This window comes from Seriola lalandi, unplaced genomic scaffold (assembly GCF_002814215.2).
Source record: "Seriola lalandi dorsalis isolate HSWRI2012SDOR001 ecotype SW California unplaced genomic scaffold, Sedor1 jcf7180002054861, whole genome shotgun sequence".
Taxonomy (NCBI): Eukaryota; Metazoa; Chordata; class Actinopteri; order Carangiformes; family Carangidae; genus Seriola; species Seriola lalandi.
Genome location: NW_019525414.1, coordinates 5,341,943 through 5,359,146, shown reverse-complemented (window position 1 = coordinate 5,359,146; position 17,204 = coordinate 5,341,943). Strand labels below are relative to the sequence as shown.

At 41.9% G+C, this 17,204-nt stretch overlaps 2 protein-coding genes across 2 annotated transcripts; one reads left to right on the top strand and one right to left on the bottom strand.

Moving 5' to 3' along the window:
• Window positions 1-1,221: 1,221 nt before the first annotated feature.
• smc1a (structural maintenance of chromosomes 1A) lies at window positions 1,222-12,390 on the bottom strand. Its single transcript, XM_023427483.2, has 26 exons — window positions 11,999-12,390; window positions 11,171-11,359; window positions 10,521-10,633; window positions 9,881-10,084; window positions 9,226-9,464; window positions 8,876-9,134; window positions 8,319-8,459; window positions 8,133-8,215; window positions 7,942-8,041; window positions 7,375-7,482; window positions 7,070-7,255; window positions 6,550-6,729; window positions 6,237-6,383; window positions 5,840-5,977; window positions 5,631-5,747; window positions 5,432-5,538; window positions 5,184-5,325; window positions 4,942-5,087; window positions 4,676-4,829; window positions 4,476-4,583; window positions 4,034-4,190; window positions 3,782-3,936; window positions 3,480-3,631; window positions 3,299-3,368; window positions 3,048-3,158; window positions 1,222-2,155 (listed from the first exon to the last, which is right to left on the bottom strand). Exons 1-26 carry the CDS (start codon window positions 12,105-12,107, stop codon window positions 2,075-2,077), a joined length of 3,696 nt encoding a protein of 1,231 aa, XP_023283251.1. The 5' UTR covers window positions 12,108-12,390; the 3' UTR covers window positions 1,222-2,074.
• A 108-nt stretch (window positions 12,391-12,498) lies between these two features.
• ribc1 (RIB43A domain with coiled-coils 1) lies at window positions 12,499-17,204 on the top strand. Its single transcript, XM_023427412.2, has 8 exons — window positions 12,499-12,720; window positions 13,081-13,299; window positions 13,473-13,690; window positions 13,813-13,927; window positions 14,226-14,344; window positions 14,964-15,200; window positions 16,637-16,803; window positions 16,956-17,204. Exons 2-8 carry the CDS (start codon window positions 13,101-13,103, stop codon window positions 17,035-17,037), a joined length of 1,137 nt encoding a protein of 378 aa, XP_023283180.1. The 5' UTR covers window positions 12,499-12,720; window positions 13,081-13,100; the 3' UTR covers window positions 17,038-17,204.

The window sequence follows — 17,204 nt, the reverse complement described above, 5'->3', positions numbered from 1 at the left end:
CTCTTCAAAGGGCCCTGGTGCCAACAATGCAAGTTGAAGCATTTTTTTTTTTGTTGTTGTGAGAGCAGTGTCCTCTGATCCATTTGGACTTGTTGTCTTTTACTCTTTTATTACTGAGGTTTGACGTTTCCTCCTGTTCACAACTGCTCTTGTAAGCAGTTGGTTTCAGCAGATTTTTAAGAGGAAACATTTTTTATTATTATTTTTATTTGGGACATAGAGGTACATTTCATCTATAAAATAATTACCCAAAGATTTAGCTGTATTAAAGTTTTTGTTAAATTTAGGCCATACTGTAGTCAAGCAGTGCATGTGATTGTTTTCACTTTAAGCCACTGCTGCTACAGGTTTTTTTGTGTTTTTCATCTACATGAACATGTCACACTTTTTAGTTGGGGGCAGTTAGTTTGACCCGTACAGAGAATGTATCTTCAGCATACCTGGAGTATGGTGGATTTAGCTTGAAAGCTCACCAAGGCTTATTATATAATTTTATTCATAATTGCATGGGCATAATTAATTGCACTTGTTTCATGTTTTGTGCCTTAATGCAAACATGACAGGCCTTCCAGAGGACTGTTCTTTTCTCGTTTACATTGTCCTCTGATCAGCCTGTGTTTTGCGGTCGTACATTACATCATTTTTCAAAGTTTTGGAGACGCCGGCCGTTTGAGTGAACCTTATAGCTCAACTTCTGACCTTAATTCTCCTTCACTTCTGGATCTGTGCCAATATGGTTGATGTTTTCACATTGGTGTTTTCACCATTGGCAAAAGAAATAAATCATCAAAAACATTCATTTCTGTGTTAGTTTTCTTTCTGCAAACAAACCAAAAAGAGACATCTGACAACGCAGACGGGTGAGTTCGCTCCAGGAAACAATCAATAGTTGTGATGGAGAGACGCTGAAATGGGACGGAGACAGACTTGAAGAGAAGATAGGTGCATGCTTTGGACGCACCCCCCCCTCCCCCTCCCCCCTCCAGCAGAAGTTACGGTGTGAAAACTGAGAGCCTCTATTAATAGTCTTGCCTAGCAAAGCAAAGACTCCCCCCTTATGGAATGGAAACTAATGCAGCAAGATGCATACTGCATTGTGGGTTCAAGCAGGTTCATAGAAAAGTAAGAAAATTCCTTAAAACAGAGGTAGAAAACTGTCAAAGAAATCAGAAAACTGTGGATGAGTTTTATGCTTGCATTACAAAATAAAAGTAAACAAAATTAAAGGAGCTTAAATAATTCAAATTTTATTTATTGAAGCAAAGCAATCAATAAAACAGTCCTGATAGAATATTCTCACTCACGTTGAGTTTTCCATTCGCCTAAAGTTGATTCCGAACATCACTCAGGGAATATAAAGAGACTGTTGTTATTCTTACAGCCGTATAGCCTCAGCACATTTCCTTTGAAATAGTTTTCTGATGAAAGCTCCGTGATCTCATTATAGCATCGGCAGTTGCAGCTAACTAGTGGTTTCATTTAGCTATCACACACGGGAATGTATCCACCATACTGTAACAACAGTTTCCTGATTTTCCGGCTTTTAAAAAAGAAGCAAATATGAAAATGCAAATACATATTTTAGTACACACAACAGAAGACAGGCAAGGGCTTGAAAGCACACCGTTGAAAGGCGGGCCATAAACAGTATAAAAGTTCTGACAGCAAAAACTTGTTTCAGGTCAATTTGACACATTTTACCACATGATACAAATTCTACAGTCTGTTAAAAAGGTTTGATTCCCACTCATTTTCATTCGATTATAATTCAATTTTTTGATTATAATCACTCTTGTAAGGCCAAATTGAGAAAGGGCTGGCTTGTATAAATGTACATATGTCCTGGTTGTTGCGATTTATAAAGAACGACTGCGCCACAACTTAAAAAAAATTATAATTCACTAATTCACTACTCTAACATATCCAAAAAAAACATAAACATAAAAACAATAAGTAATAAGATGTGGGACCTAATGGATACATAATCTGTGACTACAGAATACATGAGCAATCCAGAGAGAGTAGCAGATGAATGTCCAACTTGCTAAAATGCCAGTGTAGGGAGTGCCTTGTCCTATTCATTCGGATTCGGGTTGGCGTCCGGATACTGAGAGAGGTCAAAGGTGAGAACTTTGCTGATGACACAATCTCCTTGCTGTGGGTGGAAGAGAAGGAAAATCAGTTAATAATTTAATTTCCAATGTGCATTCAGGTCAAGCATTAGGGCTGCAACAAACATTAACATTATTTTCATTATTAATTAATTTTCAAATCATTTGGACGATGAAATGTCAAAAAAAAAAAAAAGTGAAAAAATGAGTCACAACGATCAGTTTCCTTGAGCTTCAAAACCCAAAGGATATTCAGAGGAAAGCAGCGAGCCAGAAACTGAGAGATTCAGGCATTTTCCAGAACTGTCAGAAATGATTCTGTCTACAAATCTACAAACACAGGGTTTCTGCAGTATTTAACAAATTAAATATCAGACTTTAAGACCTTTTTTAACACAACATAGAATGCAATGTGATACCTTTTCATGGTCATACTCATGGGAACACCAGTAGGGACAATATATTACAATTATATGTTAAGTACATGAATTTATTGACATTTATATCAATATATCACTGGCATTTATGTCAGTGTATATAACAGTAAATCCTAGTACTACAGCTAATCAATTAACATTACTTGGACGCAGAAGAGTGGAAGAAAATGAATGGATGGATTGACCAATTAAAAAATAATCAATTTATTTAAGTTAATTTATGTTTTTATTAAAACTGACATGAGCTGATGAGCTTCTCGGCTCCTGTAGCTACCAGCACTAGTGACAGTGTTTGCTGCAGGTCCTGAACTACTAATGTTGTTGTCAACAGAAAAGATCTTTCTAAATGAAATTTAACACCTTTTAGGGCTTTTTTTGAGGGAGTGAAGTCAGTGCTTTTAGGACTTAAAGACCTGCAGATACCCTGTTTTATACAACTGTCAAAGGTTCATGGCTGTATTTATTTAGTATTTTGTGTAGACAATGTTGAGAAACACACCTCTGGATAAACGCCGATGAGTGAGTCTGCCTTGGTGTAGAATTCCTCCTTCAGAGAAATGACGATGGCCTGGAAGTTCTGCACCGACTGATCTTTGATGTAATTGGCCACCTTGGGTTTACAGGAAATTATGAGTTGTAGTTGTGCTTAACTTTTTGTGCATTATTAACGAAAAGCCTCTGCTTTTACATCACATGCATCATTGTTAAAAAGCTCAAGTCACTAAAATCTAATTGTATTCGTGAACAGACCTTGCCAATGTTAGTGTTGTCCAGAGCAGCGTCAATCTCATCCAAGACAAAGAAGGGCGCAGGTTTGTAGCTTCAGACAAGCAGGAGAGAGGATGTTAACAATACTCCAACAATCTTCATTAACTTTCAAGCAACTCAAACATGTATTTAGACTCCTTCTCTCACTCCTCCCTTGTTTCACCTGTGGATGGCAAAGAGCAGAGCCAAGGCAGCAACAGTCTTCTCTCCTCCAGACAGGTTGTCCATGGGTCTGAACCTCTTCCCTGGAGCCACGCAGTTATAGTTAATGCCATCTAGGTATGGTTCCTCTGGGTTCTCTGGGCCCAGGAAAGCCTACAGAAGAAAGGCAGTCACTCTAAAAGGTTTTTCCTTTAAACATTAAACACACGATCTATGACTAATCAATTATCTGCCTACGCATAAATGCATGGATTAGAGGTCGAATTTCAGTAGGTCACAGTAAAAAACATTTTCGAGGCTTACCTGAGCACTGCTGTTGCGCGAGAGGGCCTTGTAGATCTCATCAATGTTGGTGGCCACAGACTCAAAGCAGGTGTTGAAACGATCAAACCTTTCCTTCTTGATCTGCTCAAAGGCTTGCTTGGCCTTCTTGGCTCTCTTACGAGCAGCTTCAAACTCTGAAACGAAGACAGAAAACGCGCATCGAAACCATTATTAACAGCTCCACAAAGGCTCTGTGAAAATCTCTCACCCATTTAACCCCTGCCATCTCACCGTCACTCGTCTCTTGGAACTTGTCCCTGACGCTCTCGAGCTTCTCCATGGCCTTCATGTTGGGTGCGCTGATCCTCTGTAGGATGCTCTGCTGCTCGTTCAGACGCTGCTGCAGCGTGTTTGTCTCTGCCTTGATCTCCTCCTCTGAAAGCGCATCCTGCAGGAAACAAGATTAAATAAGTTTAAGTGTACCTCATGAGTGGAGTGTAAGGTATACACGTCATATCTTTGCTGCAAATGTTTCCTCTTTTGTATATTGTTAAATACTTTGTAAGTGTGTAGAGACAAGTACATTATTGATATATTTTTTTCATTACTGTCGCCTAGAAAAAAACAAGTAACCCAAATCCAAAGAGCTGATGTCACATGTAAATAAAATGATGGAAGGAGGTCAAGCTGGACTGTTTAAATGTAAAGCTAGGGTGTCGTTTGGACTTGCTACCTTAAGGTCTTCAGTCAGGTTGCTGTAGTCGATTTCTATGAGAGCCTCTTTAGCCAGAACACTACTGGACGTCCTCTGGCTGCTGGACTCGTCTGTCTGGGAGCTTCCCTGGATCGACAAAACAAAAGACGGATGTAATTATTGATTTCAGTCCCAGTGGTATTAAAGTCAAGAGTGTGTACGAGTGTGTTTGTTTGTACCTCTCCCTGGCTGATATCATCCATTGTTCCAGAACGAAGAGGCAACCTGATATCCTGCATTTTGCATGCTTGCAGCAAGTTGTGACGGTCACTGCGCTTCTGTTCCAGTTTGGTCTCAATAGCCGTCACCTCCTTCTGGAGCTGGGTCAGCTCCCTGGAATAGACAATGACGACAACAGGAGCATTTTTACAGCAAGCCTGACTCAAAAATAACATTTATATTCACAAAATAAGGAATATTAATGTGCGTGTCTGCAGCCACTGACTTGTTGGCGCCACCCAGTTTTTTGCGGATCTCCTCCATCTCATGGTTCTTATCATTGACTTCAGATTTCTTGGTGAGGTGCTGGTTCTTCAGATCCTGCAGCTGAGCCATTGTCTCATCAATGATCTTCATGTGTCTGTGCTCCTCCTACAGGAAGACAGGACACACGTGTGAGATTTAACTTGACATTCTGGACAGAACAGATAATAAGTCAAGTTTTCATCCTTCGCTTGATGCGTCTACCTTCTTAAGTCGCTCTATTTCAGCCTCGTCCTTCTTGACAGTCTGCTCCCACATCATGACTTTCTCCTGGTCCTCCTTCAGCTGGTTCTTCTCATAGTCTAACTGGATACCCAGACGGGTTTTCTGGGTCTCAAACTCAAGACTGATGCAAACACATTGAATGTCAGGTTAGGCTACACAGAAAAACTGGGATGGAAAGAATGATGAATGATCTGCAGTGGAAGTGGATATTAAATGACCAAACTCACCGCTTTTTTGCAATCTCATTCTGCCTCTTCACCTTCTCCTCCTCAAACTCTCTGATGTTCCTCACTCCAATCTCCTCACAGAACTCCACAAACACCTCATCCTCCACCTGGAGAACAAAAACATTCATGTTGATGTCACTGAAAAGCCAAACATTCATAAACCGATTTCTACATGGACTTCACTTTCTGTCAGTCTCACCAGGTTCATGCGGTCCCGCAGGTCAGTGATCTCCCTCTCACGGGACTGGATGATCCTCTTGATGTCGTTGATGCGAGGCCCAAAGTTTGCCAGTTCACTCTCGAGCTTAGACTTCTCCTGCAAATCGTAAAACAAAACAAGCTTTAGTAACATCGGCCAATAGAGCAACAACAGACAGGAAGAGCAAAATAATGAGCTGTAGGCTGTACCTGCATGTTGAGGGAGAGGTGGCGAGTTTTTGTCTGTTCCAGGTCACTCTGGGAGTACTTGAGTCTCATCTGCAGACCATGGGCCTGAGACTGCACCTGACGCAGCTCTGCCTCCTTCCTCTTCGCCTTCATTTGCTCCTACAACCGAAAACATTATGAGGAAAATGTTGTGAGTTAACATCAAGTGACGATCCATCAAGCTGCAGTCATTGACTACACATCGACAACAACTCACATTTTGAGGTCACACAGGGGGACGTAATCCAGCATTAGTATTGCAACATTTTCACCACATCCTGCTTCTCGCTGACTCAAAATACTGTTTATGATATCGTGCTAATTCACTAACGACCCAAGCCACAACCCCACTGATCGAGGTCTTCGTATTTAACATTACCTTGAGCTCTTCGGTGAGTTTTTCCTTCTTTTCCTTGAGCTTGTCCACTGCTTTCTCGTCCCAGCGCCTGGCCTTGGCCTTCAGGTCACTGGCTCCTCCAGAGATGACTCCGGACTTCTGGAACAGAGTACCGTCCAGGGCTACCGTCTGGACACAGGCACACAAGGAGAGTTTAGGTGGCAGGATGGACAAAGGTTCCCATCTACTAAGTCATTAGGCAGGAGATAAAGCTTTCACATCCTCTCATCTTCATGACAACATAGTTGACAGAGTATGTGAAACCTCAGCTAGTGACCTAAACTAAGTCAAGTACCTTGTGTCTGTACGGCCCTCCAAAAGCGATCCTTCGTGCATCTTCTACGTTCTCACAGACCAGGGCGTTGCCGCATGCGTACTGCAGGGCTTTCTTGATGTGCGGGGGCTCGTAGCGAATCACATCAATCACCAGCTTGGCTCCTCGCAGCTCTCTCAGTTTCTCATCTGTTGGTTTCACCTTTGTTGAGAGAAAAGATTATCAATAGTTTTATATATATATATATAATTTTTTTGGCATATATATATATATATATATATACATTTTTTGGCAGGAAAACGAGTCCCTGACATTAAACAGGAATTAACAAACTAAAAAAAGATGGCTTTAAACATTTTGCAACCATATGGCAAAAGTATGGTCAAAGTACTAAAAGATGCTTTAAATTTAAGTCTCATCTTGTTCCTCAAGTTTGCTGAAATTTGATGTTTCCATTTTTAATGGCAGCTTCAATACTGTATATTCTAACTCCTCTAAAGGCTCTTCAGTAGAGACATTATCAATACTTTCTAGTATTCACCTCAAGGTAATCAAGAGGAAGGAAGGTCTCAGGCTCTCCTCTTTGCTCCTTGATGTACTGAATACAGTCTCTGCCAGTCTTCTCCGAGTCAACAATGATGGCGTCCATGTTCTTGCCCAACACTTTGGTCACAGCAATCTGATACTTCTTCTGAGTGGGCTGGCACAGGTCGATTAGACGGCCATACTGGAGGAAAGAAAGAGTCGTAAACGTCACTAAATCCAGCAGGGAAGCGAGAAACTGTAGTTTTTCCATCTTGAGGAAATTAGCTAATATTGTACTGGATGCTGTCACAGCTGCCATACCACGGAGCCAGGGTAGAGTCGTTTGATACTCTCCATGATCTCAGCCTTGCGCTGCTGGCGACTGTTCTCCTGCCTGTCGATTCTGGCGTCTCCCAGCTGCTCCATTACCTACAGAAAAAGCCGGTAATAACAGGATTTGTTATGGGCTTTTTTCACAACTGACGTTTTCACTTGTCAAACATGGGTGTAACTAATAACATTAAGATTAGGAGCATCAGTGCCAAGGCCTCGATGCTATGCATGCTGGCCCACTGGCATGGCTTACTGGCACACCTAGCAACATGATTTACGTTATTGGTCACACTTGTTCTTTTCTCCTGATATATGTGAATGTCAGCGGTGAGAAACGTTCATTGATTCACATGGAGAAATTTAGATCTATGCTGCTCGCTTCCAGAGCAAAGGTAAGCTACAGAAGCAGGTTGAAATCTGCAAATGATGGACAGTTTGACATTGTAACACATGCACATATGAACTAAAGGTCTTCCAGTGAGAGGTCCCTAACAATCACAGCACACAGATCGCATTGACTGTCAGCTAAGATAATGCAGTTTGTGTTTGGTGTACCTGGTTGAGCTCCATGTTGATCTCATCAATCCTCCTCTTGGCCATCTCCACCTCCTCAGTCAGCTCCTCCTCCATGCGCTTCTGCTCATCTAGTGATTGCCTGGAGGGGTAACAGGACATGAGTGTGTGAATGAGGGAGTATAACGGAGACACCTATTAAATCAATACATTGAACAATGCGAGCTGCATACCTGCTGGTGGAAATATAATCCTCTAGTTTCTCAATACGTTTCTGGTTTTCCTCAATTTCACGGATCTTCTGTTTGATTTTGGCCTGGAGAGAAACAACATAATATATGCTTACATGCATTCAAATCAGTGCGAGTCAGTTTGTTCTGACACAGGGAAAACCTGCCATCATTAACTTTTTTTTTTACCTCTGTCTCCACTTTCTTCCTTTCCTCCAAGTCCAGGCGGTCTTGGTCGGCCTTCTGGTCACGGTTGAACTTCTCCAGCTCCTGTGCCAGTGTAGCAGCACGTTTACTGGCTTCCTCCTTCAGACGATGGTACTGCTTGACCTGGACAGGAGAGAGAAACCGTTTGTGGTCGTGATTAGTCACTTCAATTTTTAATAACCATTTATTAGACATCATAAAAAACCCAAGATGCAGTTCACACACATCAAAACCTGAAATTTACATGTGCTAGCTTTCCAGTTGTGCCTTTATCCTAATGCCAAACCACTACATGCATTTTGAGAAGCCTACAAAGTCGGCTAGGACATTAAGCATAAAGTTCTTTACGGCAATATTAATTCAGAGTAAACAACTCCCTGAAGAATAACAGGAATAAACGCAAATAGATCTGATGGTAAATGTAGACTTTTTCTTTACAGTAACATGGGAGTACCAGTTGTATCAATTTAATAAAAAGCGGCAGCTGATCATGGAGATGAGGAGCCACTAAACATCTTCAACTTCCTAACATATCAGACCTGGTTTTCCTCCAGGGTGAGGTCCTGGCCCTGGCTCTGCGCCTCTTCCTCCATTCTCTCCTCAAACTCTTGCTTGGCCAACTCCACCGCTCTCATCTCTTTATCCAGCTCATCCATGTCTCCCTTGCGTTTCTTGTACATCTTCTGGGCATTTTGCAACGATTTGCGCGCCGCCTCAAGCTTCTTGATCTTGTGTGAGGTGTTCTCTTTGGCCTTGATGTACTGTGGCCTCTTTTGGTTCAACTCAGAGTCCTTCTCTCTGTGGAGAGAGTCACATGATTAACACGGGACACAGGGTCTATGCATGTGCATTAAGCAAACATGACAAAGCCTTCATGTCAGTCACTTACTTGATTTCTTTTTCAATGGTCTGCTGTTCCCTCATCAGCCTGCCCAGCTCTTTCTTCTTGTCCTTCAGCTCCTCCTCCACATGGTCCATCTTTTTACGGTCCTTCTCAATCTCCTTGTTCCGCTGGCCCAGCTCTTTGTTCAGCTTCTCAATCTCGGTCTCATTGTGGTACAGCTTGAAGAGCTGCAACTGAACACTGGCCCTGGCTACTTCGTCCTTCAGACGCTGGTAACGCTCAGCCTGGTGGCATAATGGTAGGAGATACACAAGCAGTGGGATGAGCAATTTTATGTGTTTTGTATAATGATGGCCTTTACTGATGGCCAGTTAAACCCCACTGAGATTAAGATTCTCTTTTAGAAAACGGTCCTTGCCAAGATAGGTAATTACAGAGGGTTTCAAACAAATAACAGAAGACAGATAACAGATAACACTAAATATGCCAAATATTATCGTAATCAGATGTCAAAACTAATGAGATGCTACAACAACTATTAAGTAACTTTCTCTGCAGGTCAAATTCTTTTTACAGGAAAATAAACTTCATAATCACGCGGCAAAATTTAAATGAAGTATTCAATTTCCAACCCAATCAGAACTCAAACATGAAAATAACTGTCGAGATACTGTATTTGCAATCAACACAAAGGACAAACCTCCTCTTTCTCTTGCTTGGCTTCTTTGCGCTCAGCGGCAATGTTTTTCTTGCGATGATAATTGAACTGCGTGTCCTCTTCTGCTTTCACCATCTCCTTCTTCCTGCGGTCGTATTCCTGTGCCAGCTCACCGGAGCGAGAGATCTCCTCAAACAGAGCTGTACGCTCCTTAGGGTTCTTCATGGCAATGGACTCCACGGCTCCCTGGAGGTGGGGGTGGGGGGGGAATAAGGAGGGAACGCAACTGTGATTACCAACAACAACTACCAACACCATGTTACCAGTTATTCATTTTACACCAGCAAAAATGATGCCCTGCTGTAATTGACCAAGTCACATTCAAAGCTGTGAAGGCACATGCCTGACTATATTAACTGTTTCTACCACAAAGAGTACTGGCATTAAGCAAAACAAATCTAGCACACTGACAGGGCTATACTGTTTGTCATAAGAATAACTTATAATCATCAATGATTCAGTATTGTCAATTAAAAATAAATGCAACAAGCAACTTCAAACAATGATGAGCAACACTTCTTATCGGTACTGAGATGAGATCACTGTGACAGCAAACCTGTTTCTCAAGACCACCAATGAATACATTTCTCTTAGAAAACATTTTTTAGGATTTGAGTCTGACCTGAAAGACCAGGAAGTTCCTGGCTTTGATCAGGATTCCAAGTTTTTCCAACTCCTCACTGTATTCAGGTAGGCCCACCACCTTGTTGTTGATGCGGTACTCAGAGGAGGAACCTGATGCACATGCCACAGGCACATTCAAGGAGATAAAACACCAGGAGCATTAGCTCATCAAAGCACACACAGAATGGCAGCAAAGGTATTTCATTAAACATGTCCAAGGAAAGACAATTGTAGCATAATAAAACATATCTGAACTTATAATAAAGTGTTGTCTGAATAGCTTTGATAATGTTCTTCTAGAAACAAAGTGCTACATAGCAGTCAACAGAGCCTGATTACAGAATTAAACTGGATCTTGGTGAATTTTAAGGTGTATGATGAAGTCAAATTAAATGTGAGTGTGACAGAGTCTCAGCATGGTTTGAAATTGGGGCTCTTTCATCAGTCATGGCAGAATTTTTAAGGAAACTTTACACTCATGTTCTTTCAATTCAATTCCTTAATCTTAGGTCAACTGGAGAACAAACACACTTGGAATAGAAACATAGAATATATGAACAGCTAAGAAGACGCCTTGTGATATCTGGCAGAAATTAGCAAAGCAACCGAACCATACATTCCAACACAACTGTCAGTGGGGGTTCATACCAATAATGACCCTTGTGAAGGAGCGTTCCTCTCCGTTATCTTCCTGGTAGACCATGCTGACAAAGGCTCTGTTGGCAGCTGGCTTCCCTACAGGCGCTCCATGGATAAGATCCTTCAGTGTCTTCACACGCAGGTTACTGGTCTTCTCTGCCAACACGAAGCTGATGGCATCCATAAGGTTGGACTTTCCTACAACGAGAGTGTTTAGGTTTTCAGTATCGCACATAAACCTAATATAGAAAGTAAAATATAAACTGAGTGAGCTGTTTATTTGAAACATTTGTACAATCTGGTGGTGTGACCCAAAACAACAGTCCTGCAGTAAAGTTTATCCTCAATTCTTTTAGAATGTGAAGTTTCATGTTTTATCAGAGGACAATTGTTGGTTGTTTATTGACTAAATATAAGTCAGTTTGTTGTGATGCTGCAGAGCTCTGACTTATACGATATTGACCTCCTCCCGTGTGAAGCAGAATGGACTATCTATGTTAACAAAGATAAACCCTAACTTTGTCAGCGAAAACTTAACTGTTGCAGTAATAAAGTTTACACATACAAAAGGAAAGTTGGATCATTCATATAATACATTCATGGATATAAACGCGTACAGCATTGTACAATCTGGCCGTCACAAATTACATTGAAATTAATAACTGAGTGCAGAATTGTAGTATGGGATATAGTTAGTTTAGATAGTATGATGTACACAGACATGAATGTAACTATAAATTGTGGTATCTAAAGACAGCGGGGCATTAGTGTACAGTTTACCGTAAGCCAATGCTAACAAGCTGCCTGCATTCTGCATTAGCCGCGATCATAACATACCTGATCCATTGGGTCCAATGATTGCAGTAAACTTGTGAAAAGGTCCAATGATCTGTCTTCCTTTATACGACTTGAAGTTTTCAATTTCTATGAGTTTTAAATAGCCCATCTTCGTTATATTTGTGTCGCTGTTCTGAGAAAAACTGCACAGTAAATATTAGCAAGTAAAATGTTGCTAATGCTAGCAACCAATGTACACCGAACAAGCAACTTCAAAGACGAAGAATGCGCGCAAATGAATGAATCTCCGTTCAATCTATTGCAGGCCTATGCATAAGTCACATGATTAAGTGCATGTTTAGTTTAATAATCTAAACATCTCCATAATCTTAATCAAATAGCCGCGATGCAGTTGTGACAACAATGCGCCATTTTACAATCCGACAGGAAAACCCTTGAGCGCGCGAGACACGAAACATCGTGTTTTCTCGCGAGACGCAGTTAAATTGCCCGGAGTACAACTGTGTTGTGTAGAAGGCCCCAGTAACGATAAAGTAGTATCGCTTACATTATAGATTATGTTTATTCTAGAGAGAATATGTGTTTTGTACAAGTGCACCAGTCACCGTCTATTTGATTTATTTCTTATATAGCATAATATGTTGAGATGTTACCATGGTTACCAAGGGCATCCAAACACAACAGGACTCGAGCAGTGAAGCAGCTTCTTTGGTATCCACATCCACATTGGTCTAAAGTCTTCAGATTAATTGAAAATTGAGGTGAGTGTTTGCTTTAGATCTATGAGAACTGCCTGTCTTTAAAGAAAATACAGTTGAATTGAAGAACTTGCTTCAAGCCTATATAGTCACCTCTCAGGGAAGCCTCTCCAAGTTTTTCTGTGCGATGTTGTCAGGTACAAATTAATCCACCAGTGTGTGCTTGTTAACTCAGGACAATAATCTATCTCCAACTGTAATGGTAGCTTTCATTGGAGGGAACTAAGAAGCCTACATTTAGTATTAGTACTGCACTTAAGTACAATTTTGAGGTAAAAGTGCAGTCAGAGTATCCCACCCTATTTTCGAAGCAGTTTCAAGTATTTTCTAAAACAGTCACATTTATGTGTCTCCTCCCTCCAGGCTCACTAGAAACGGTGACCATGTACAAAGTGGATTTGCCTGTAGATCAGTCCATTGAAAAGGCTGTGGAGAGGCGAAGGTCTGCAGCGACAGCTCGCAAGGCCAGAATCTTCAACACCAGGCTACGTGTGATGGGCCTCGACCTTGATGCTCTGAATCAACAAGTCCAGGAGAAAAATCATAAGGAAAACATGGAGAGACAACGACACAAAGCTTTCGGTAAACTGTGGGTGATAGAAGAGGCAGGGAGGGGCCAGAATTAGATTAAATTCACCCAGGCACATCACTATGAATACTGGATTCCCTTTAAGAATATTGACTCCATTTATAAAATCACCCTTAACCACTAATGAGCATTGATCCCAGGTGTATTTATTTTCATTATATTGCAGATAAGCTGAGAGAGTATCATGATGACATACTGCTGCAGCAAGACATTGATGAAAGAGAGAGGCGGGCAGCTTTGCACACCGACCTGGCCCAGTACTGGACCAGTCAGCAGCGTGTGGAGGATTCTGATGATGCTGATCTCAAGTGTGGCCTGAAGGGGGCATTTGGGATCACCATTCCAGAGGGTGAACTGGGGCCTGCCAGCATGCAAATCTTTCAGGTAGGCTCCCTGTGATTGGCAGGTGCATGGTGTGCATCAGGAGCAGTGGAACAAAATCCAGCAAAGGGTTAAATAAATAATCACATTATCCCTTGAGCACTGTGTCCTTGTTTCATGTACAGGGAGAGGGTATCAGAGAGGAGCAAACGAGGAGAGAACAAATGAAACAGACAGAGAGAGATCTGCGCGCGCAGAAGGAAGACAATGCAATAAGACACATGGGAAACAAGCACAATGGTGAAAGGAGACAAGCACGCACACAGGAACACCCACACACGGTGTAATCACTGATGAGCTTACACACTGTATGCTATAGCTTCTGTAAATCACACACATGCTTCATGCTTTCCTGCACAAACAATCACACACTCCTACGCACAGCCCTGACTACCAGGTGGCATTGATGGATGCTCATCCCAGAAAGCCGTTATGTATGTGTGAGTGTGTTGTTGAAGAGCTTTGTGCAGTGGGTAATGGCTAACGCAGGTGTGAAAAACACAAAGTAGGTGATTTCCAACTCGTGTGTGTGTCACAGAGATGCTTGTGAGCAGAGAGCTGGTGCACCAGGACCTAAGGGGGGTTGAGCAAGCGGCTCAAGAGGAGGAGTTTAAGAAAGCTGCCCGCATCGCATACGACAACTACAATCAAGCTCTGGTACAGTACATGCATGTGCACACACAGATGGACACATTCACACTCACACACAGACACACAACACCTGCTGATGTGAATGCTCAAAGCGAAATCCAGTGGGGTTTTCAGCTGAGACATGGTCTTCTCAGGTGGGATTTTAAAATTAAAATTGCTAATTGAAAATGCTAAGTGAGGCATGCACACACTTGCTGCATGAAGGCGGCCATCATATTTGGTGGTACCAAGCAACATGGATAGTTAAACTGCTTTGATGTATGCGGGGGCCTTGTCTGTTTTTAAAAGCCTCCACTTAGCTCTCCCCTCATTTGCCTGAATGCACTCAACCGAATCCTCCATTGGGAGCCATCATTACATGTCCTTCAGGTCATGGTATTTTTTGACAGTTTTGTGGTTTCTCTAATAACCACTCACATGCATGATGCACAAGCAAATGCAAGTGACTGATTTGATCTCTCAGGAGGACATTCACCATATGGCTGATTCTTGACTGTAAGCCAGAAGTAACCACATACAAGAGGTTGGGTTTCGTAAAGCTGCTGCTATTCCAGTCATCAAGGGAATGATCAATCAACTGTCCCTGGATCTCTGGCAAGGCCTCACCAAGACCTGTTCCCCACAGGCTGCAGAGCGGGCAGAGAAACTGAAGCAGCAGCACAGGAGGGAGGAAAGGGAGAACCTTGCAGAGGTGTGGCACACACTGACGTCTGACATGATGACAGAGTGTGCAGAAACAGCAAAGAGAGAGGTGGGAGGAGCCAAGCCACCCCGGGTTCTGACTGACAGGTGGAAGGGGATGAGCCCCGAGCAGCTGAGCACCATCCGTGGGGAGAGAGAGGAACAGTGCCGTGAGAGACAGGTACTGGAGTTGCCCTTAAACACAATGCACCTCCCATACACAAATGTGCAATTCATGGACAGGTCACATCTTACTCTGCTCCAAGCTCCACCTCAGTTCTACCTCTCTGCACATTTCCTCCAAATCTGTGGTTATAAAAAATTTAGATTTATGACCCCTTAAAATAAAGTCACAGATGGCTCATAAATTAAGGGAAAAAACTATATAAAATGTCTGAGTAAGGTGTTGAGCGGCCATGAGCCTCCAGACTCCAGCATTCACATTCATATTCCCTTATTTAGTCTTTTGATGGTGAAGTGCTGTCTAACACACTTGTTCAAAACGTCCCATTGGTTTTCAGTATAGTTGAGATCTTGTGATTGTGAAGGCCATAGCACATGATTTACATAATGTTCAAATTCATCAAAACATTCAGTGACCCATTGTGCCCACTATGGATCTGAATTCATTATGTTTCTCTGCTAATTTATTCAAGTTTTCCCTTTTAATTTGAAACCCATCTCTATGTCTACTTGTTAGTCTGTCTTCACAGAATACTTAGTTATTATTCTTTGTCAGATTAAAAAAAACTTTTCAGAGGCCTAAAGTGATAAAAGGATCCAGTGCTTCAAGTTTGAAAAAAATTAACCTAATTTTATTCAGCAGAAAAAATGTCTGCCTTCTTATCCTATTAACCATCTCGGAAGCCCTCGGATTTATCTTGCAACCTTTTGGTCAGGTCCTAACCCCCACGTTGTGAACCACTCAAGGTCGTAGGTTTGCATATGGAAGGTAGGGACATGGTCCTACCAATATTTTGGGAGGACAAAATTGTCCCTACCAATATTTGGTGAACTCGTTCACAATATGTTTGGAGTGAAGTCACATTAGATCATTCCAATGTGCCCTCCAAGAGGCTACGTCTCCAAGACATGGAGCTATCTGAAGGCTCACGTCATGTGAGAGTATCATCATGATAGTCACAAGAAAAATGTCACTTGATGTTATTTAACCATGTGAACTAGAGTTATCTAGTAAGCTAACCCTGGCTTCTGTCTTCTGTAGGCTAGCAGTCTGGTTGCTAGCAGGAGTACACATAAAATGTTGGTTCTATCAAAGTATGAGTTTAATGTCTGTTGAAAAATCCCATGAAAATGTCACCATGAATACTATGACATTTGCTTATGCCTTACTATACTATGACTCACATGTACATATATTACATTTGTGTATGGGCATTCCTGAACGTAATTTCAGACCATATGTTAATAAACCATTTGGTTGACGGCATTAAAAAGCCAACCTCTTTGTTTTGGAGGGGTGGTGGGGTTGTTGCATCCCTACCAATGTTGAAACCAAACCACCCCATAAAAACTAAAAATGTGTTAAATCTGGTGTTCCACACAGCAGTTCCACTTAGGTTTAGCATTTAGACCTTTATTTCTTGCCATCTTTAGAGACAACAGGACACTAAGAGGATTCAGGATGCAGCGTGGGACCTTCAGCTCCTGAAGCTGTCCAGCGAAGCAGAGGAGAAGGAGACAAGAGCAGCAGAGCTGAGGAGACAGAGGAGGATTCAGATGGACCAGTACAACATGCAGCTGGCCAGAGAGCAGCAGGCATAGTGAGCACTGCACAAATACAGCAAATACACTCACTATCCAGGCAGTATAGTCGTATTTTGGATGTAGGTGATAATGTAGAATTCAGATTTAAATAACCATTTTTGGAGTAAGTTAATGACTGTGTGTTTATTTGTGTGTCTGTCTCCCTCAGTCAGGAGTACCTGAACAAGAAGCTATACACCAACAAACCCACTAAGGACTACTTCTATCAATTCAACACCAGCTCCCGCTGACCATCACACACCTTGCACAGGCTTGTCCTCCTGTCACAATGTGCTAATAAAATCAATTGATTGTTATACTCGCACTCAATGAGAATTGAATCCTAATTAATCAATGCTTACTGCTTAATCTTAAGTGACACATATTCATTGATTTTATTGGCTGATACTGGTGACAA